Source organism: Gymnogyps californianus, chromosome 4 (assembly GCF_018139145.2).
Source record: "Gymnogyps californianus isolate 813 chromosome 4, ASM1813914v2, whole genome shotgun sequence".
Lineage (NCBI taxonomy): Eukaryota > Metazoa > Chordata > Aves > Accipitriformes > Cathartidae > Gymnogyps > Gymnogyps californianus.
In genome coordinates, this window is record NC_059474.1 from 12,001,254 (window position 1) to 12,023,727 (window position 22,474).

The window sequence follows — 22,474 nt, forward strand, 5'->3', positions numbered from 1 at the left end:
ACTGCTGCGGTGCCGTACTGCAGCTGAAAAAGACGGGGTAGGGTCTGCTCCCAGAAGCAAACGCGAGCGGGAGGATTTTCTACCGTATTTATAGCTTTTGTTTGAGGAAGGTCTGTATCGCTGTGACAGCGGCTACGGTACCTCAGCGTAGAAACGCCTTTCTGAAAGCGGACTCGAAACTGGGAACGCTGACTGACAACCTGACAGGCCCCCAGCTGCCCGGCTCTTCAAGGAAACAAATCTCGGTACCTTTTTTGTAGTAAAAAACGGGACATTACGTAGTCTTTTTTTTTTTTTTTTCCTCCTCCGAGCAGAAACGAGGCCCCGCCCTGAATTTAGGCAGTTCAAATAGCGGTTGTGCAATGAAACCTCGAAGGACTCTTAAAGAAGTGGTTTACTTCCCTGCCTTTAACCTCTGTGGTGTTGTCTTTCTCTGGGCAACTGCCATCACCAGTTTTTTATTTTATTTTCTAGCAGCTCTGCATTTGCAAGTAATGGTATTTCTGACAGGATAAGAGCACAATATCATTATTCTTGATGGCTACCAGCTGTCTGAGCTATGTCATCTTTATGCAAGATAATTGACAATAATACATTGCAAACTGAAATATTCCCTCGTGATTTGCGTACTGTTGTTGTTGTCCAGTCGTGAATTTGAATTATTAGCAGGAGCACCTTCCACATAAAAAGGTTTTCAACTCAGCATTTCCTAGTGAAACTGCAGCAGTTCTCAGCAAATTGAAAATCACATGTGTTATTTTTTACTGCCACATCCACACGCGGATTTCAGAATGTCAGCGCAAGGCTGAAATTAACACAGGTTATTCTTTAGGGCAGTCCTTTGTTACTTTGCTATTGTAACTGCCTGTTTTGGTTTCCTAATTAGTTTTGAAACTGTTTGCTTGGAACCAAATTATAGTAAAACATTGTCTGAAGACAGAGAGAGAAATTGTAATTTTTTTTGAAGTACAGGATCCTTTTTTATGAACGCTTAGGTTTTCTCATTTGAGCAATCTCATTGATTTGCAGGGTAAATAAAGTTAGATGCAATAACTGCAATATTTTGATGTAACTTTTTCTCTGTTCTGAGCCAGAAGCCTCAAATTTCTGCCTGATTTACCTGTTTTCCAGTTAGAAGAGCAATGTCTGTTTATTTGGCTTCAGGTTGAAATACTCTTTCTCAATGCCTTTTTTTTCCCCTCTCTTTTCTTGCCAAACCTGTTGCTCAATACTGGAACTGCACCTTCCTAGAACCGATTTGGAAGTCACATGCAGAAATACTATCCTGCAGTCCTCTTCTATTATGTCTGTACTGTCCAGAACTAGAAAATTACCTCTGTAAGAGGATTAGGTTGAAAGAAAAGAAATCTAGCGAGGAGATGTGTCAAGAAGATGAGGGAAAAAAAAAAATGTGACGGAAAAAGGAGAATGTCAAACTAGTCGTTTTTGTACTTTGCTCTGTTCATAGTCCGTACTGAGCCCTTGGCCAGACCTGGGCGTGGATGTCCTCGCAGTACCTTTGAGAATTGCTTCTTCCAGCCAGTCCCCTTGTTATAATGTGGCCAGCTTCTGTCCCCTGCCCAATCACTTTTGCATCTTACAAGTGTAACACAGATCTCTGCCATCTGCATGAAGTGACAGAAATTGCGGGGTGTGATATGAGCAAATAGCAGCAGAGGGCACTCCGACATCTGCTTCTGGAAGCAGCAGAGGACTAAGCCTTTACTCTTTGGGCCAGGTTCTAACACAAAGCAAGATTCCCCTTCTCTCCAAAACCAGTGCGGTTGTACCTACTGATAATGAAATCCTGCTGGTTCTGTGAAGTTTTGCAATGCACTTGCATGACCCATAGATACACACAACAAAATGCCAGCAGACTTGATGGGGCCTTACTGCTTTTGATCACATACACAAGATTCTGAGGCCAACTCAGCACAGAAAAAATAAGTGTGTTCAGAAAAAAATGTTTAGTGGGAAGACAGACTAAAAATGTTATAAGTCACCAAATAACAGAAATGAAAATTTAAACTTAGGGAAGAAAGAGGGAAAAATGAAGTGTGGTTGTGAAGATCATACTTTGTATTATTTAAAGTTTATTCTTGAGTATGGCAATATGACACTTAAGAGAAGTGCATACCTACATGCTTACAATTTTCCAAAACTGCATCTTCCACGTAGAAGAAATGCCCTATAGTTTTATGTGTTTTGTAGAAGTCACTACTGTGATAGTTTTATTTTACTTCATTTATGCAGGTTTAATCTGTACTTTTTAGAGACCCATTGCAGACAGGGCCTCCTGCTTGTCCCATTCGCCTGTTCTGTTCAAGTCAATGTTAGTGATGGACAGCATGTTGATATTGTTCTAGTTTCACAATTCTAAATGTTCACCATATCAAAGCAATGGAATAGTATACAGGGCTAGAGGTGTTTATGTTTCTCCTGTGTAAAGCCACCTGTTTGTTTCTGCGCCATACTCCTAATGGCCTGGGCAGATATACCCAGGTAGCATAGTGCTCACATAGCCAAGTGGATCTGTGGGAGCTAGCCCAGTTCTGGACAAGATTAAATCAGGCAAAGGAGATAAAATATGCAGAATTTTACAGAAATTTGTTTCTTGCAATTGGGGTACATGAAATAAAGGTTTTATTACCCACTTACTCTCTCATATATTCAAGCAGTGGAAGATAAGGGCAGAGTTCCTACCATTTTCTTGATGTCTTCTGTCTTGTGTTTATGCATGAACAACAGCTCATCACTTCAATTGTATAAAGACAGACCTTAACATACAACGAACATGTCATTTAGTTAAAAGTTGTTTAAATGTTAACTAGTAATGTGGAGATAAAACAGGCATCTCCTGCATTTGAACAGGGCTTTGTATGCATGTTTGGGTGCTTTATATTTTATTATTTTGCATTTAAGTTAGCAGTGAGGTAACAATTATTCACATTATGTTATTTAAGACATTATTTTTTTGCCTGGATCTTTTATCTCGTCCCCCTTTCTTATTATGCAATATTAACCAATAGTGTCCCTGTTTCGTATTTTGCTTATTTTAAAAGGTTTTGCTGATATTTTAGTAACAAAGACCATGTAATTCATTTGTATTTGATCAAAGGCATTTTTTTTTCTTAGCTGGTACCAAGCCAATTGAATTAGAAAAATGGAAGGGCAAGCTTTTAGTTGGCTCTGCACTGCTGTACTCATACATTTGAACAAGTCTATGGATTTAATTAACAACCCTTTTGATTTCTTTTTATTATTGAAAATTAGACATCTGCGGTGCTTCAGTTTGTGATGTATCTCTTCTTGTTTGATGCAGTTTAGCTAACAATGGCATCCACACTGAATCTGAAAGAAGCCGCTGGCAACCAAAGTTCATGGGAAACTTTGCTACCAGATCTCCCTAAAGGACCGCTTTGCAAATATCGTAAGAAAGCTTCCTTTAACTGGAAGGAGATGGCAATGTTACTAGATGGCAAAGATATCATCCAGCTTAAGGTAAACTTTGCAAGAATTGTAAGCATGTTTTAATTTTGGAGATACCTTATCAGTAGAAGCGAGTATATGATTTTCAAAGGGAGAGTATTTACTTTAATAATACTCTGTAAATATGGATCATGAAGAAATTGGTTTTGCACATCCAATTTTCAGAGCAGAAATTTTTTTTGCACATCCAATTTTCAGAACTTTTAAGCAACCTACTTTGCTGTCTCATAAGGGTCATTTCATTACTGAACATCAGTACAGGGGAGACCAGCAGGTGCTACATTACAGAACTTCAGTGTTCGTTTCAAACTGAGAAAGAGCTATATTCTACCGTATTTCTTTACTGTACTGTTTGCATTAAGTCATATATCCCATGGTTTTACAATGCACTTAAGCTGAGCCAAGTTCATGCCACTGTCAAACACACTGTATCTGTCTTCCTTTGACTGACATAATTTCCTACGATCTTCTGTGCTTGCATTAATGCTTATGTGGCATTGCAGTTGGACAGATTAGCATGCCTACCTCACTGAAAGCTAACCCTACCAAAAAAAGAGGTTAATTGCAGCACAAGAAACGGTGTGGGAATGTATGACTTGGAGATGGAGGAGGAGACAGAACTGACTTTTTTGAAGGTGGTAAAGGGATTTACATGGATTTAAGCTAATACTGAACGTTCACCATAATTATGAAAATCTTAGAAGGTGGATCAGAAAAATCAAAATTTCTCTGATTGTTCTACATCTGACTGATACACTTAACATAGTGTCGTGGTTTAACCCCAGCTGGCAGCTAAGCACCACGCAGCTGCTCGCTCACTGCCCCCCCACCCCTGGGATGGGGGAGAGAATCAGGAAAAAAAAAACCTTGTGAGCTGAGATAAAGACAGTTTAATAGGACAGAAAGGAATGAAAAACAATGATAATGATAATAATAATATGACAATAGTAATACTAAAAGAATTAAACTATACAAAGTAAGTGGTGCACAATGCAATTGCTCACCACTCATTGACCGATGCCCAGTTAGCTCCCGAGCCGCGATCCCCCCTCCCAGTTAACTCTCCCCAGTTTATATACTGGGCATGATGTCATATGGTATGGAATAGCTCTTTGTCCAGTTTGGGTCAGCTGTCCTGGCTGTGTCCCCTCCCAGCTTCTTGTGCCCCTCCAGCCTTCTTGCTGGCTGGGCACGAGAAGCTGAGAAATCCTTGACTTAGTATAAACACTACTTTAGCAACAACTAAAAACATCAGTGTGTTATCAACATTCTTTTCCTACTAAATCCAAAACACAGCACTATACCAGCTACTAGGAAGAAAATTAACTCTGTCCTAGCCAAAACCAGGACACATAGAAAAAACACAAGTGCTCTGTGTCTGAGGGAGTTTCAAAGCTGTGTGAGCAAATAGTGTTGTACATGCAGAGAGAGGGAATGACCCTACTTTTCAAAGAAAAGCACAGGAAATCTTCTGGTTTTCTTCCTTCTTACTGTGTCACTCTCTTCAGAGAAGAGGAAAGGACTTTAAAAACCTTTTAAAAAGATTTTACCTAAGGCACTGCGCTTTTTTTCCTAAATTACATGAAAGACAATTAAGAAGATGTGGATATCTTAAAGACACAGAGATCTGAGGTAAAAAAATGCCTTAGTATATCATCTAACAAAAAAAAAGATCCAAATTAAAACATTGAAAGATGCACATCCCCATATTGAATGACTGCATATGATGGTTCCATTAAATGGAGTACATTTCTGCTTTCCTCTGGGAACAGAGCAGTTGTGGTAGCTTAATGGTTTTACCATTATGGCATATTTCTAACTGAATGTAACCCCTAGAGTTTTACCTTTATTCTCAGATTGAGGGCCATTGCCCTTTAGATCCTGCCAGCAGCTTTGTATAGTGGATAATGAAGCTGCTATAAAAAGTAAGTAAGTTTTACCATACTGTTCTCTTACATTCAGAGTTAATCAGTCCCACACTTATTACTTCATGACGAAGGAGCTTTCATAAAATTTAGCTGCATGAACTGTATATATAATGACAGACCATTTAAAGATATATTTTTAATTCTCCAGAGTTTTGGCTTTATAAATTTACATCTTTCTATCAGACGAATGTAGTTTGAGGCCTAGTATTATCCTAGAAGAACATTACCTTGTTTTGTTAATGCTTTTAGATTAACATTCTCATGTCCGTTTTTTCCCCCTGAAGAACAGAATCTTCTCTGCTTTGGAAAGTGATCCTCTCTTTGCACATGATCCTGGAGAAGATTTGTGCCGTGAGAAATATCAGGAGCTGACATTCCTGCGCTGTAAAAGGCTCTTTGAGTATGACTTTCTTACTCAGCAAGAGATCTTCGAGAACCCATTAAAGATGTTCAATATGGTCATCTGTATAGGAATGTACGATTGGTCTCCATGTCTCCAGTATTTCTTACATTGCAATGTAAGTACAGTTCAAAAGGTATAGTGGTGTATATTTGAATTTAAGTGTCTTGTAATACGGTAATTCCATTGCTTTCTGCCTATTTTATTAAAGCTATATCTTGTCCCAGTCCTTTGTTTTCAAAAATGAAATTCATTTTAACTGTTTAGAAGAATCAGAGAGCTGTGGGATGAAGGTAGTAGATCTTTGTCATTAAGCCCTGTCTCCACTGGAAACCCACCTGGAAAGTAAAGGTGGAGCAGTATAGACAGAGCTACAGAAAGATATTTGATGCCTACAGTTCCACCTTCTTGTGTCCACTCTCTGCCTCCTCTCTAGGGCAGTAGCAGCCAAAGAACTTGGTTGTTGGGCCCTATTTGGTGGCTATGTCTTTGCTACAGATACAGGTATCAGAAACTTCCTTGCCTTACCCTCGGTGTGTTAATTCAGGGTAGAATCCAGAAGGAACGGGAACCAGTGTAAAGTTTCTCACTGACGTCAGTGGCTGGGATTCTGTTCATCAGTTGCTCCCTAGATGAGTCTCTGAGAGAGAATACTTGACATAGCTGGTCAAATAATATTAGTTGAATTAATTAGTTATTACTATTCACATGGCAGGGGAGGGTCTGGGAATTATAGTTTTGTTATATGAATATCCACCTAGAAAAACTGAAGGTAGCTTTAAAAACAGTGTTCTTGTCTGATCTTGAAGCAGCTATCTTCAGTTCCCAATCCATTTGCAATAAAATAACTAGAATAGTCTTAAAGTTTTACTTTACTCAAGGGGACATCAGTAAGGACAAGTGGAAAGTGAGCTCATTAAGCGTTTTTAAGAGTTTGCAATGAAGGCTTGAACAGGTTAGAGCTGTGAAAATTTCAGTCTTCTGTAAAGAGGCCTTGACAAGATCAAATCCTGACTTACCTCCTCCAGCTGTAGTCTCAGTAGTAGTTTACTGTGCAGCCTACTTTCCCTGGTCTCTTTAATGGAAATCACTATTACAAGTTATTATGCATGTGCAGTTTGTGCTTTCCATCATGACACCACTGATTTCATTCATAATTCTCTGTTTTTACAGCTATTTGGAGGTACAATTTTGAGTGCTTCTAAGAGGTTTGCAGACCTTGTGAAACAGGTTTATAGCATGGAGGTAATTTTTTTTTTTTAATAACTTGTGAGAACTGGGCACTGTCAGAACCATGGTGCTACCTGCACCCTTGTGTTATTTCTGATCTCTTTACATACCTAGGTACTTCTAAATAGCGGAAGAAAAGACCAAGGAGCAGATTCAAGCACTGAGCCCTGACTGTCCTCACTGCTAGCTGTTATGCCACTTCCTAGATCTGTTTTAGACTGTCCAAGCTAACATGCAGACAAAGTTTGGGGACTTCTCCCAAAAGGCAATATAGATGACACTACACCAGTTTTGTCTCCGTCCAGAGTCCTTTAAGAGTATATCCTAGCAAGTTTTGCACGCTCAGACACTCCCACCTCCCACATCTACATCGTACACTGTGCAACACATACCCTTGCCATGATGCTATAAATATTCCATTCTGATGCTATAAAATGGAAAATAATAATGTCTTAATGCCACAGAAGCACCACATGGAGTCCCATGGAGACTCAGGACCAAGTGCCCTGCAGAATAAGTGTAGCCTATCTGATATAGAAAGAGCCAATCCTACAGTTTCTCCTGTCTATGCCATTTGGCCATGTGGGCAACATTCACTGTCTGGCCTGAGCCTCTTTGATTTTGCAAGATGTATGTGCTGAGCGCACCCAAACTGAGCTTCATGCTTCTTTTGTTATTCTTTATCACTTCTCATCTGTTTTTTTTTTTCCCAACCATTTACCTTCCTTGCTTATTTAATTTTCTGAAATTCTGTGTTTGTCTGCTTGTAGACAGCAATATACTGCTACATAGTTCTGATTTGATACCCCCTGTTAAAGATCAGGATGAATTCTTTTAATGACTCTCAGTCTACACAAAAGCCTGAGGATATGTATTTGTCAGAATAATTTTGCCTGAAGCTTCAGGTTTTTGTTTTTTTTTTTTATTCTCACTTGCTTTTCAAAGGTTTGCTACTGAAGAGTATGTGCTACAGGCCAGTCTAAACCAGTCTAGGGTAAAGGATTGCAGTATGCACATTTCAGTGTAGCTTCAAGCAGGCAGTGTTCCCAAATGCTGCTGAGAACCAAGTGTATGCATACATTGATCTGATATAAATTTATCCCCTTCAATAATGTAGGCTATTCACAATTTTGAAAACAAACAGCCTCATTCTGTTTTTCTCCTAACTTTGGGAGTTCCTAGAACTGGTTGTAATGCAAGCAGACTTGCCGATTTTCACCACGCAACAGTTCTTTCAACCCAGACTGCTGAAAACTTAGTCAGTGGATGTAATAATCTGTACCTGCCTGAAAGAGTCAGCCATCAGCAAAGGAAAAAAGTACCTGTTACCCTACTGCAGGCATGAAGTCCTAGCCTTAGGGTTACATTTGATTGGTATCTTGCAATTGCAAGCTTGTTTCCGATAGCTGCATTTGCAATCATTTGAAAATCTTACCATTTTAATTGCTGTAATAAAGTAGTCTTGAACTGTGCCTTATATCTCCTTACTTAGATTTTTGGATGTTTTGCTCTGACTGAACTCAGCCATGGAACTAATACCAAAGGCATACGGACTACTGCCACATTTGATCGTAACACTCAGGTTAGTCCTTAATGCACAGAAATAAGACACTGTTAGACTGTTATTTGCTAACAGGACAGAATGATTCAAGGATTTCTTTGATTAACAAGAAAGAATCAAGTTCAACTCCAAATGTAAAAAAAAAAGCCAAATACTTACATTGGAGGGAAGGGTGTTTTTTGGGAGCCCTGGTTCAGGAAAACCAAAACGGGCAAGCATGTCACACTTCATGTGCTGTGGATGCCTCAGTTCAGAGACAGCTCTCTTCCCTTCGTTTATTTCTAAGGGAAAGAAATGGATTCCTGCAAAGAATACAGTTAAGGGTGGATCTGGGGATTTCAACAGATAAGCATGTTCCCACACAACTTTCCAGTGTTTTCAAAACAAAAAGTCTTCTGCACTAGTATTTTTTACTACTGTAAATCAGTGCATTTAATACCCAAAATACTTTTTAAAAAGATCAAAGTGATTCCATTCCAGCAGAACAAAATACAAGAAAGTGAAATGGCTGTCTATCATATATCAATATTTACAGTAAATGCAGAAATTTCTGTTTTCTTGTACAAGTAGTTAATTTAGCTTCTGGTTGTGATATAAAATAAGGATAGCATCCTTCTCCTTTGTTGTGTCTCTTAAGGAATAGTTGGACATGCAGATTAAATTGTCTTTTGTCTTTACATATGAAGGCTTTATGTACAACAATTAGGATTATTTCCTGAGGATCAGAAAAAGAAATACAAAAAAGAGATAACAAGACTATTGAAGAGACTGAAAGAACAAAACAATAAACTGCTCTTTCCATTAAGATACTGCTTACTATTCATAATTTGTTTTCTGAAATCAACACTCCTGCAGAAATAAATTCATTGTCCTAACATTTTTTTTTCAGTAAATGAATAGAACTCATTGTAGTTTTACATTAAGGGAGAAGAAAATAGAAGTTAAGAGAGCAGACCGATAGAACTTTCTCTCTCTCTTAGTCATCTACATGCTTGGTTTATGCCAAGTTGAATTTAAAATGTGTTATTTAATGTCCCAAGAAGCTAGGCTCATCATCTCCCCTGAAGAATGTGGCATTTTATTGCACTGTAATGTACAGAACTGCGTGCTATTACTGTCAACAAACAATGTCACTCATATCTGTACGTCATGAAGTGGCTTCAAAAGAATGAGAAATGAGAATCATAGATTTGAAACATAAGATTTTATATTCTTCAGTAGGACAACATTCCGGTCTGCATTTTTTCATATACAAGCAATTCAGTGATCATTTGTGCAACATGGACAATCAGATCCCTTTCCAGAGAAAAAAACCAACCTTGTGAGTTTGGCAGCGTGAAAAGTTCCGTTTAAATAAATTGAATTTTAAGCTGGTGATGAGTGCACTGCACTAAAAGTGACTGAAATGACTAAATCTTTAAGATCATGAAGCTCTGAATTTAGATTTCTTTCACATCCAGAAAGCACACTATTTGGAATCTAAAAATCTGAATGCTGAAGCTATGTCTAAATTTCAGGATACATGTATTCTTCAGAATTCCCACTACTCATGGTCCCCCAGTTGTCCAAACTGGGAAGTGTGCTGCCTTTCACACTGTCAACGAGGCTTCCTTTCCACACAAAAGTGCATAAGAAGGAGGTGGTCCCTGCATAGGTTTCAGCCCTCACAGCTGAAACAGCCCTCACAGTTCCTCACGTGGACTTGCACCTCAGCTTAACCTAAGATCTAGGAAATGCTTCTGAGTCCATTACTTTGCTTTACTTTTTTTAACTGCTTAAATGAGCAATTAAAAGGCTGAATTTCAGGCTTTACAATGAAGTAATGAACTTTTTCAGCTCTTAATTTTTCCTAGCTACATGTATTCTCTCCAAAGTTGAACACAATAAGGGAGATCTCAGCTGTTGTAGTGGAGTACAGAATGAAACCCTGGCAGTTAATGGATGTTTTCAAAACATTACCATGGTCATGAAAAAAAAAAAGAAAATAGCTATCTGTTGATTTTTATGATTTATATCATTTGCTCCTTTCTTTCCTGGCTACAGGAATTTATCATCAATACTCCTGACTTTGAAGCTGCAAAGTTCTGGGTTGGTAATATGGGGAAACATGCCACTCATGCAGTTGTGTTTGCCCAGCTCTATACTCCTGATGGACAGTGCCAAGGATTACATTCCTTTATTGTACAGGTAGGGTAGAAATATTGCTAATCTTTTTTTCTTTTGGGGGGAGTGGGTTCAAATTAGACGCTTTCTGTTATGCTGTTATTTATATCTGACCAGCAAATTCTTTAATTAATGCCTTCAAGATTTATTGCAGCTGTAACAAGTGTACTGTTTTTAAATGTTCACTGATTTTGTGGTGGTTGTACAGCCAGTTTTATACTGACAGTTTTCTGCAGAAAATTCTGAAAAATACGAAAGAGCTGAAAAGCCTCCAGATTATCACACTACCTGTATAGTTAGAACTAACCTATGCTATATGAAGTCCTGAAAGTCTTGGATGAGGCTTAAGATGATTTGTGTCTGCCGGTGCTGCAGGTTGATCTGCATGAAATCTGCTAGCTTCTAGCACAGAGATCAGTTTATAAGATTAAAGACATCAGAAAATATGGCAATGAAGTAGAGAAGCTGTGCATAGTAAAATGAACTAGTTGCAGACTGAACAGAGTTTATTACAGAATCGGGGAATATCTCAAAGCTGATTGTTACATAAAAGTTCCATTGATTCCTACTATGTCTGTGTATACCTGAAGAAGGTTTCAATGCTAGTCTGATGAGAGCAGTCATCAGTGTTAAGGCATATTTAACACAGTGATGTAATTAATGTCATATTGCCAAAGTAATTTTCATTAAGGGATCTATGTCCTGAATGAGAGGATACTTAAGTACAAGCTATATCCAGGATTATGTGCTTGAAAAAAAACAGAGAGCTCTCTTTAGCGTTAATAACAGTATACAAGTTGGGAATATTTTCACTGTTTGAAAAGTTCAACCAATAACTTGCATTGTTCCACAACTGAAATAATGTTTCATTCCACTTCTATGCAGATTCGAGATACGAAAACTCTCCTACCAATGCCAGGTGTGATGGTAGGTGACATAGGAAAGAAACTTGGGCAGAATGGGTTGGATAATGGGTAAGTCAATCCATTTGAAGGAGGAAACATTCTAGATTATATCACACTGGAGTGGTGCAAATATCCTGCTGTGTCAGTTCTGTCTTTACTTCTGAGGTATTTGCTAGTGGTTTTAAGTTGCTGGTATTTCTAAAAAAAACCCAGATTGAAAAATCTTGAATTTCAGTATTTTCTATCTGAATAACCATAGTCTTTCCGCTTCTCTCACTTTTTGGATATGAAGTGCCACTGATACTCTGTGAATATCCCCAAGCATTCTTGCAGTCATAGTCTCTGCAACAATAATAATGAAAAAAAACCCAAAATCCATTAAGTTCTGAGTAAAGAACTTAATCAGCCTCTTCACCCATCTGAGTGTAAGCCCTTAATTATTTTGTCTGTCAATTTCCAGCCCACAGGAAGGCTAACGGAGATCCACAGACAAGGTTTATTGTTAGTAAAGATGTAAGATTAATGAGACCCAGTAGAGAAACTAGGTATCTTGTTTAAATCATGGGATTTCTGGACTAATCCTGTTCACTGCAGAAGAGAAGGAGAAGGTTAGTTATTTTTTTCTGTATTCTCTGTGGACAGTTGAAATAAAAAAGTACCTGGGCTCCATTTCTGAGTCATGGACTTCAGTGGCCTTACTGTGTGTCTTCTATACTAACCAAAGGTGTCTGATGGGGAGAAGAGACAGTGAGGAAATTGAGGTAGATTTCTGCATTAAAACAGCCGTTATAGAAAAATTATGATTTAAACCTCTATATTAGTTACATAGCTCTGTGTAAAAACAGAGACCTAAAATAGTAAGGGGGAGGGGAGGAAAGTCACTTCTTTATGCCTCAAATTTACTTCATTCTGTTGATTCAGTTCGTTACAGATATATGTATTGTCCTTCATAACATGCCATTGCAGTAAACAAAGTGTAGACGTCCTAAGGTATCCTGCTTTCAAATGTAATGGCTTTGACTGGCTTTCCAGAAGGTCATAGGTCTTCTGTAGTTTGTTGTTTGTACCAGCCTCCTCCTGATGTCCCAAATAGCCTGTAGTGGCAAAAATAGCACTGACTTTTGTGTTTATGTAGCTCATTCTCATTGATGCTCTGTTGCCTGAAGACACAGACAAAATAAAGAAAAAAAAAGTATAGAAAATTAAGTTTTATAGAGGAAAAATGTGAGAAAAGGCCTGGAAAAGAAGGTGGTTTGGGTTTTGGGGGGTATTTTTGCCTACAACTGCATTACAAACTAGTAGCCACCAGATGGCACAGCAACATGGGCCTGAGTAATCTAAATGTAATTCAGCTTGATATTTCTGTAGAAATGTTCAAATTCTGCTGTTCGTTCTTAATTTGCAGCATAGTTTTATGTGCGACACGAGGAGGGAGAAGAGTGTGCTTGTCACATAACATCAAAATGCACATAATTTTAAAATCCATTTATCCTTTGATCTACTGGGAAAAAATAGAGCTTTTCTTAAAATATTGGTAATAACTGAATAACCTGAAAAGATAATCCACATAATACACTGTAAATAAGAGATACCAATGACTTCCTATCTTAATATCAGATGGAGTCCCTTATCTTAGTTATGACATCACATGACATTTAAAGCAAATCATAAGGCATTCTAGTCTTTCTGTTTACTTTGCATATGCTGCTTTAAAAATATATTATTATTTTCTGCTAACAGCAGTGCCTGAGGAGCCCCAATCATGGATCTAGGTCTCTTAAGTATGGATTAAGACAGTCCCTGCACTAGAAAGCTTAAGTTTAAGACAGCACCTGCAGATTAAGATAGAGGGACGAGGGAGCCCAAGGTTACCAATAGATACCCTTCATTCAGCTGAAAACTCTAGGAGCCTGTGTTCCTCATCTACCTCAGCTATTTTCTTTGGAGAGGTCTGAGGCTAGATGCCAACATTGTTCACAAGAACTAGAGAACTAGTTTTCACTTTGCAACCTTCCTGCTCACACTGAGCTGTCAAAAATGTCAGGACTTGTACACATTGCTTCTCAGAGGTACACGAAGGCCTGGATGGGGACTGGAAAGGTAGTAGCTTCATAGCTCTGCATTTGTTTGCAGAGACGACAAGCTGTGCCACTCTAGAAAATGGACTGTTGGTTGCATAATCTGAAAAATGCCAAGATTCACAGGCAGACATTTCACCAGACGCTGCCTTGTCAAGGTGTTCTCCTAAGAAGCTTAGTAATCTTATATCCTAGCTTATCCCAGAGAAAGCACAGCCTTCAGTGTAGAAGCCTGTTGTATGTGGTGATGAGAAAACATTCCATTATGCTGTGACTACAAGTGTTAGTCTTTACTGCATGCTTTGCCAGTTTTTTGAATGTTTGTGTGAAGTCTGGTTCAACTGCGATAGACACTTAGTAAATCAGATATATTTCCATGTAGTTACACTCAGGATAAACGGTCAGAGTGAAGATCAGAGTCTGACATCTCTGGCAGAGATGTCAGATTTTGTTTCTGTACTTCAAGAAGTTTATGCTACTATTTTTCAATATGAATACAGAGAGTTAAGCTCCTGAACACTTACAGAAGACATGGGGAAGAAATTCCAGAGCTGCCTTGGAAAATGCCATTGATTTATGCTATGTAAGAGAACAGAGTAGGTGATTGTAGTTGTCCCTTCTGGCTTTGGAAAACAATTAATCTCTTGGGTCATTTGGCTGAAGGCTGGTTTCCTGCTAATGCAGAGTGTAATGTTTTCAGTAACAGAAGGAATTTCAGAAGTAATGTGGGAATTTTTGCAGTGTAGATCCAATTGACTAGCCCGCTTCTTCTAAGTCTGTCTTTCCCAATAGTTCTCATAGCTTCATAATTGGAACGTCCAACAATCACATGGGCTTTGCAAGTCTGTAACTTTAGCTACCCTGACAAAAAAGACAAAATCACTTTAAAATATTTTAAAATATTTTTCTTTCTTTCTGTCATTTACAACAATTTGTGTAATCAATACATAAATGGTTAAAAATAGAACTCCAATTTTTCTTACGGAGAGTTTAGACTGGTTTTGTTTTGTTACCAAAAAACAAATCAGACTGCCACCAGGGGATGCAAGTGCTTTAGTTTTTATTTTTATAATATGAAAATGTTCGCCTGTTGCTAGTGCTCTGGCAGTCTTTGAAATATGCTGTTCACTGAGGTCCCAAAATGGAAGTAGCTGAGGAAAAAAACAACCACTGAAAGAACTCTGGGTATTTGGGATCCAGGGGCTTTTCAATAAAATGCATGGCAGGCATAAGAGGAGGGACATAAAGCAAGAGCTTAGGTAAGTGCTGATGTTTCTGTTTCTTCCCTTTGGTATTTTTTTGTCTACCCTGGCTAATATAACATTACCAAAATTACCCATTACTGCAGTGCACATCAGTAAATGATTGCCACTGAATTGGTGGTGAACCAATTTCATGTCCAGTTGTAACTAGCAGCAAATTGCTGTTTTCCCCACTCCAGAAATATAAATGATGCCCAATGAATCTGCATGGGGAAGAGTTTGAAATCAGTTATAATTGTGTTTCTGAAGTGGTGCTTAACATGCCTGTCTTTGTAAAACAGGTTCTGAGCTCATTCAGCTGTATCCACTGATAACATGTATACAGTTTGTTGCGCAGACAAAACCTGTGATAAGGGAAGAACTAGTGAAATGAAGCTATCAAAGATACAGCAAACCACTGCCAGATAGAAAGCTATTTATTTTAACTGAATTCTTTGTAGGGGAGATAAAGGGCCTTTCTGGGGGAGGAATTGTTAACTGTATCTCATTATAATGATGGACTTTGGAAAACTGAAGGTTTTTCTTAGTTGTTTAACAGCCTTTCATGTAAAATTAAAATGTGATCAATCTCTCCACACATACAACATGCTAAGACATTCAGCTTGTTCTCTAGCAATCACTGAGGCCAGATTCAGTTTTCTGGATACTGAAAACAAAACAAAACACCCAAGAGGAAATGGATAAAGGGGATTTATTGGGCAGAAAAACAGTAAGTGGTGTAAAACAATCCCTCCTGGAAAGAGATTGCAGGTTCTGAAAGCCTTCATTGCAATTCCTTGTATATTGGCGAAGATGACATACATGACAAAACTTCCAAGCCTTTACGGATGACTTTTAAATAGTTAATTCATATTTTTTTTTCTTTGTTACTATTTCAGTATCAGTGCCAATAATACATTAAGATTCTGCTACTGCTAGTTTAAGGACAGAACAAATGCAAGTCTAGTCCTTCAAAGGGTTTTTGTCTCCTAGTATTTATCCTCTTAACTCTTATTTAGATTTTGCAATGGTTGCAGTTATTTCACTAGGAAGATAGGAACTGTAATATATGGTTGAAGCCTAAATAGTCCGGAGCTTCATTTTACAATCTGAAGCAGTAGTTCCATGAAGATAATTTCCATACTCAGCTTCTTTGGTTGTTTGCTTCTTCTCCTACACTGCCTGTTTCTTTGTGCTGGGACAAACATTTATGTAGCTGTGTAGGGGACTCAGCTGGGGATCTGGAGCTGCCTGAACTAATCTGACCAAAAAAACCCCAAAATTTGGTTGTCTTCAGCCAGATGGTTTGTCAGGTCTGGTTCACTGCAAGGCCACAGAAGAGGCTGTTCCACTACAGGGAAAGGGACAGTACAGGGACGTGAATAAGAAAGCAAGTGTAGAACTCAGTCCTGCTTCTCAAATAAACAAGCTTATGCTTGTTTAACATTTTTATTCTCTTGCAGCCTCTGACGAGAGTCACAAACAATTGCAATAGTGATGAAGCAGCTATAAAATAAAAATAAATGTTAACAATGCCTGTACTTACATTCTCTGAATACAGTACCATCAATACTTCAATCCTCGTGAACAGTGCCACTTTCACAGTTAAACCAAGTATTTTGCAAGACAGATCTTGCATATTTGCAATTTCAGTCAAAACAGTGATTTTTGCAGTGGAATCATTGATATTTCCCTGTTTTGCCCTCTCCCCTTAGTTTCTACAGTCAAGGTTAGACACTATATGGGTACATACAGTGCTGTTGCACATTGCTAAGATGTCACATTGCTGAAGAGTGCTGCCTTATCCCCTCATTTTTGTCACTCACATGTACCTCAAAACTGTGTAGCCATAGCCAGTTCACACTGACAGGCACTTGATGGTTCTAATGGGGAAAGGTAGATTCAGATCTGGTCACGCATTAGTTTTATCACCCACAGACATACAGCCTTGCATCTGCAGTGAACTTCAAACAACCTTTTTTCTTCCTTAGCAGAGCTCTGTCAGCTCTTGACAGTTGCAGGAGTCTGCACACCCAGAACTCCTTGCAAGACTGGCACTTAGCCTGTAAGAACTTTAGGGTGAGTGGGTCTTTGTGTGTCCATGAAGTCCATTAAGACAGGATTAGGAGGCCTATAAAATGCTATGTTGTTTTATCATTGCTATTAAGCATTACTGTTACGGAGCTGCATTCTTAGATTAGAGCCTTGATTGTAGAAACTAGAGCTAAAATATTGCCTTGCAGTTTTCCCCAGCTTCTCTGTAACTCTTCTCGGCTCTCATCTTTCTGTGAGTTTCAGTCTGGAATATGTGGCTGTTTCCTTTCCTTCTGCAAGTTTTTCACCAAACCTCTGAAGTGTGATTCTTCCCAAGGTTTACTGTATCCCATAAACAGCCGTGAGATCACTTGACTCAGCCTTCCAATACCATTCACCTGCTTTCTGTTTCTGGCTGGAAGGATTGAAGGAACTGTCACTGCACCATCTCTAACGTAGTCAATAACAAAAGCTGGCAGGAAAGGCATTTTAGTGAGTCTGAAATTCACCAAAGCATGTTTGAGCTATTTGTACTATAGGTAACAGCTTATTAATTTAGTACTGGCAAAAGGAGCTCGTAGCTTTTCCAGCTGCTCCTTTTTTATCAGCATTACTGCACACCAGATGAATTACTATTGCATGATTTAAAGTCAGTAAGGTTAACTTTGCTTGAATTGTTCCCTACACTACTGGCCAAAGAATCCAAACAAGATTGCTGCTATTGGAATAGTGCTTCACTCTGCTCAGCTAATCTAGGTAGAAATCTATGTGATGCAGGTTTTTTTACCTGTGGGCTACATGATGCAAAATTGCACATTGCTATAGAGCCCTATGATATATATTTAAAGTGACAGCTATCTGTCTTTCTTGCTGAGAGGTCTTAATCTCAGTCACACTATTTGCTATGCAGAAGAGGCCCTAAGTAGGGTAGCTTTCAAACCTATGGTCTTGTCATCACCATGTGAAATTTAGCTATTTTCCAAACGTGCTGGTACACGATATCCCCATGACTGTGTATACAGTTCCATTATTGTAAGGTATTTCTTCAATTCTTCAAGGAGATTTTTCCCCTAAATGCATTGACAGATGTGATCCATGTCTATTCACTATGCTTTCTAGGCTAATAACCATTAGATATGTGATCGTTGACTTCATTAAATCTTACTATTTATTTTTAATATGTTCTGATATCAAGTTCAAATTGGCCAGTATGTCTAACAATTTCAAATAGCAAAGTTGTTGGAGAAGGAGCGTAACAGCAGTTGGCAGTGATCTCACAAGGTTGCTTAATTCTCAGGTCCTGTAAGGTTCTGCTGTTATTTTCAACACTGGTGTTTATAGGCAATATATGTTATTTCTTTACGCATGGGAATTTTCTGTGTGAGTTTTAATCACTAGTTCTGTCTCTCTCTTTTGCTTCTTAAAGTTTTTGCCATCTTATATGTGTTTATTTTGATAGCAGCTTATAGAAAAAGAAGGAAATAATATATCTGTAATGGACGATATCAAGGAAAAAATCTAAACTTTCAAAAACTTATTTGAACTAATTTTCCTTTCAAGAAAACAGATTGTTATATAATGATTGGATATTTAGTATTTTGGTTCACTAGCTGTGAAAAAAGTTATTATAAGAAGGGTATACATGTTGGTTTTAGTCAAAATAATTCTAGGTAATCTTTTATGTGGTAGAGACTTAGCTACATTATATTTATGTCGGATAGATTATAATAAAACTTTCTACAAGATTTTTTGCTCTTTCCAACAAAAGACTTCCTCTAGATTTAACTATTCGGGATTGTATCACAATAGGTGAAAGTGGGTAAAACTGTTTAGGTCATTTGGGGGGCTATTTTGCTTGGCACACATCTGCCACATGTTCAATATTAGTAGGCTTGAATGTCCTAAAGGTAGGTTATTAGTATATAGATTTATATATTAGTAGATTTGAATTTGCTTTTTAAGAACTCTAGGGTTTCAAGCACGTATCAATATAAATAATTTTCTACAACTGCACAGCTTTGCTGAATGAATTGAACTAATCACTACAGTGTAAAACACAAAAGGACAATTTGCCATCTTGTTCATTGTCATTACTACCACGAATCTTACCGTTCATCACACACAGGACTAAACATGCTCCAGATACATATTTGCAAAGAGAATGCCCAAGAGCCTTTGAAATTTCTTCCTAATCTGTGCCTCAAAGATTGTATCATCTCTGTTAGGTCAACTCTTCCCTTAGTCTGGCTTATGATTCCAGTTTTTATCACCCATTCAATAGCTTTTTAAAATAGTATTTCATTGCTTTCTTCCATGCATCTTTTCCTGCTTGGGGAGGGATCCTTGATAAACACCCATGAAGCTCCCTTACCCTCATCACTCAGATTCCTCCTTCAAATTCTCATTTGATCTAATGGCTTATAAAAAAATGCCAATCTTAGCTGCCAACGTGCTGTGAATGGCAGGTATCATATCAAGAATGTGTTCTTCAGTAGTTAGTGTCTGCCTCACTGTTTGTTTGAACACATTTGTAGCTTCTTGCCTTATGCTTGGATTGTAAGCTCCTAGGAGGAAGCACCTTTTTGTAGTTCTATGGATGTACAGTAACTAGGAAAAGAGAGTGCTAAACTAGGGACCTAAACCGTGCCACACACACTCTCCTGTAATTAAAGTAATGAGTAATAACAATAATTAAAAAGCTCAAGTTCTGTCTAACATGCATGATATCGCTTAAAAATATTGGAGTTGCCATACAGTTTTAGTTGTGATGGATTTTATTTGGGATATAGGGAGCAGAGAACGTGAATTTAACCAAAAGAACTTTTTTGAATGAGATTTTTTATTTTCAGTGATATGAAAAAAATGTTAACAAAGATGGAGATCAGATTTTTGGAAATTCTGAATTTGCTTCTGTTAGAAAGTAGTGTTGTCTCACTGAAACTGGCACTTCGTAAAGCACTTTTTAGCATCGTTAAGGCCAGTAAGCAGCTGGTTCTTGGTTAGGATAGTATGCTTTTCTCTGTGGCTAAGTCCGAAAATACTGTGTATCTCTAAGGCTGAATAAATTCAGTATGCAGATATGTTTCCTTGGAAACAACTCGTAATTTTAAAGCACATGCAGCAATGCAGCCCTTATGTAATTTATTAATGTGAAAGACCTGGCTCTCGTGAGCCTTATTAAATAGATCAGCCTGTATTGGCAGGAAAAAGGAATTTGCTTTGATTACAAATACAGCTTTTCAAGTGCTATTAGATACTGAGATATTCATGAGTGGAGCTGATATTGCTGCTATTGTGCCAAGTTGTATTGCCCATTTGGGTGAAACAGTTCATATGCTTTCTTCCTGAAGAATATGAATACTCAGGACATTCTGCCTGTTCTAGCAACTTCCTTCTTTATTGCTGCTAGGGTGCCACAATTTAGAAAAGGTTATCTTGCTCTTCCTTTTTAAGATGCCACATTCCAGGGAACAGAAATCCTAGTTTGAGTTTAAACAAAGGAAAATTCTCCATTCAGTTCCTTCTCAGGGCACTATTTCAGCTATGTCCTCATTTGTATTGCAATAACATGAATGATCCTCACAGATCTATATTTTAGACTCATAAAAATATATAGTGTCTCTGTTCCAAAGCGGTCTCCAGACTGGACTGAACAACACTCCAGTAAAGCACGTGGTTCAGCAGAATTGTTTGTGGCAGAGAATTACTAGGAGTCAGAATGGCCCAGTCAGGTTCTAAGCAGGAGAAGGAAGTTGTTCGTCTTCCCAAGCTTTTCGATAGCTGAGATATCAAGCTAAGTAACTTACCTAAACTCATGCAGACTGAGAATTCAGTTCAGGTTTCTGGGCCGTCAGTGAAAGTATCTGTCAAACTGCCCCTGTATAAGGTCTCTAATAAGTAACTTTACCTGTCCCTCCCCTCAAACAGAACACATTGCTCATCCTTCCATTAGTTGTTTACTTCTTTACTTACGAAGCTGCTGAAATGGTCTCCTAGAGTCAATGAGGTGTTTGTTTTGGTTTTGTAAGCATCATCTTTTTTTTTTTTTTAAAAACAAACTGAAGAGTTATAATAAATAATTTCCCATCTTGAATTTCTTCTGCTGCCCTGAGTCTGAAAGCCTTTGTTCTCCCAGGCATACTCTCCTAAAATTACCTACCTGGCTTGACGGTCACTGTTTTCAGTTCACTGATATGCCTGAGATCATTGTGCAATCGTGTCTTTGCTGTGACCTTTTTTCTGTAACGTAGACATCTCATACTATGTCGAGGTAGATTTTACATTGCTTGTGTATTTGTTTGAACAGATTTGCCATGTTCCACAATGTCAGGATACCTAAAGAAAACATACTGAATATAGCTGGAGATGTCACAGCTGAGGGGAAGTATTCAAGTTCAGTCAAGGTATGAATCAAGGTTTTGTTTCATTAATACAGTTCATTAAATATACAAAGGTGTAAGTAGGTTAAGAGATAGAGCATGGGCCTCTCATGTTGGGAAGTACTAGATACCTGGACTTAAATAAGGCTGTTGACGATTTCACATGAGAGAGTCAGAATGCTGGTTTTTTAATTGCCTTTCAGAGATGTCTGAACTCACCTTACTGATTTTACTGACTTGTAGCTCTTTGTGCTAGCCCACTGATCCCAAAGTATTTTACAGAAACTACTTTGAGTCTTGCCTGAACGCCTTATCTGAACATGTCAAGAAACAAAATTGGCCAGTCCTCTGCGCTTCTGATCGTGCTACCAGAGTTGTATCTTTACAGGGGATGTAAATGAAATGTTAGCCTCACCATTCAGTCTGTGCCTTTTATTCATTCAGGATGTTAAAGAGCGTTTTAGTGCAGCTCTGGGATCCTTGTCCACTGGTAGAATTCTGATCACGGCAATTTCCACGACCAATTTAAAGCTTGCTTTATCAATAGCCATTCGCTTCTCAGCAGCTCGCCGTCAGTTTGGACCAACTGATGATGAAGAAATACCTGTTCTTGAATACCAAACACAGGTAAATACTTTGGGATTCACTTCTACAGACTTTTATATAATGAAACTCAGATTCAGAGCTACTGCAGATCAAAATAGTGACACTGAAGTTAGTGAAATTAAAGTTTTCTATGTCATCTGAAGTGTCATTCTACTGCAGCTGTGGGGGTTCATTCCAACTCAAGACCTTCTCCTGGCATGATCAGATTTTTGACATAAGTTCTTGGAATAGCAAAACCCGAAATATTCATGTTTCTCTGAAGTACCTAGAAACATTTGTCTTCTAAAATAGTAACCTTTTCAGAGAAAGACTGTCTTCTATGCGCACATGAAAGTACTGCAGATGTAGAAACTAGTATTTGTTTAAAAATGTCAGTGCCTCTTTTGCTGCTATGCTGATTTTCTCTTTTTTAGCCTTTATGCTCTAAAAGTATAGAAATCAATGACATTCATTGTGGTGA

General features: G+C 38.2%; 1 protein-coding gene across 1 annotated transcript in view; it reads left to right on the forward strand.

The window, feature by feature from the left end:
- The first annotated feature begins 161 nt into the window (after positions 1-161).
- ACOX3 (acyl-CoA oxidase 3, pristanoyl) overlaps positions 162-22,474 on the forward strand; it is a 37,443-nt gene continuing 15,130 nt past the window's right edge. Inside the window, exons 1-9 of the mRNA XM_050895551.1 lie at positions 162-245; positions 3,323-3,501; positions 5,702-5,935; positions 6,991-7,062; positions 8,540-8,629; positions 10,652-10,795; positions 11,657-11,745; positions 21,336-21,432; positions 21,853-22,035. Coding sequence (XP_050751508.1) covers positions 3,334-3,501; positions 5,702-5,935; positions 6,991-7,062; positions 8,540-8,629; positions 10,652-10,795; positions 11,657-11,745; positions 21,336-21,432; positions 21,853-22,035 — 1,077 coding nt within the window. The 5' untranslated portion in view covers positions 162-245; positions 3,323-3,333. The remainder of the gene's footprint in view (positions 246-3,322; positions 3,502-5,701; positions 5,936-6,990; positions 7,063-8,539; positions 8,630-10,651; positions 10,796-11,656; positions 11,746-21,335; positions 21,433-21,852; positions 22,036-22,474) is intronic.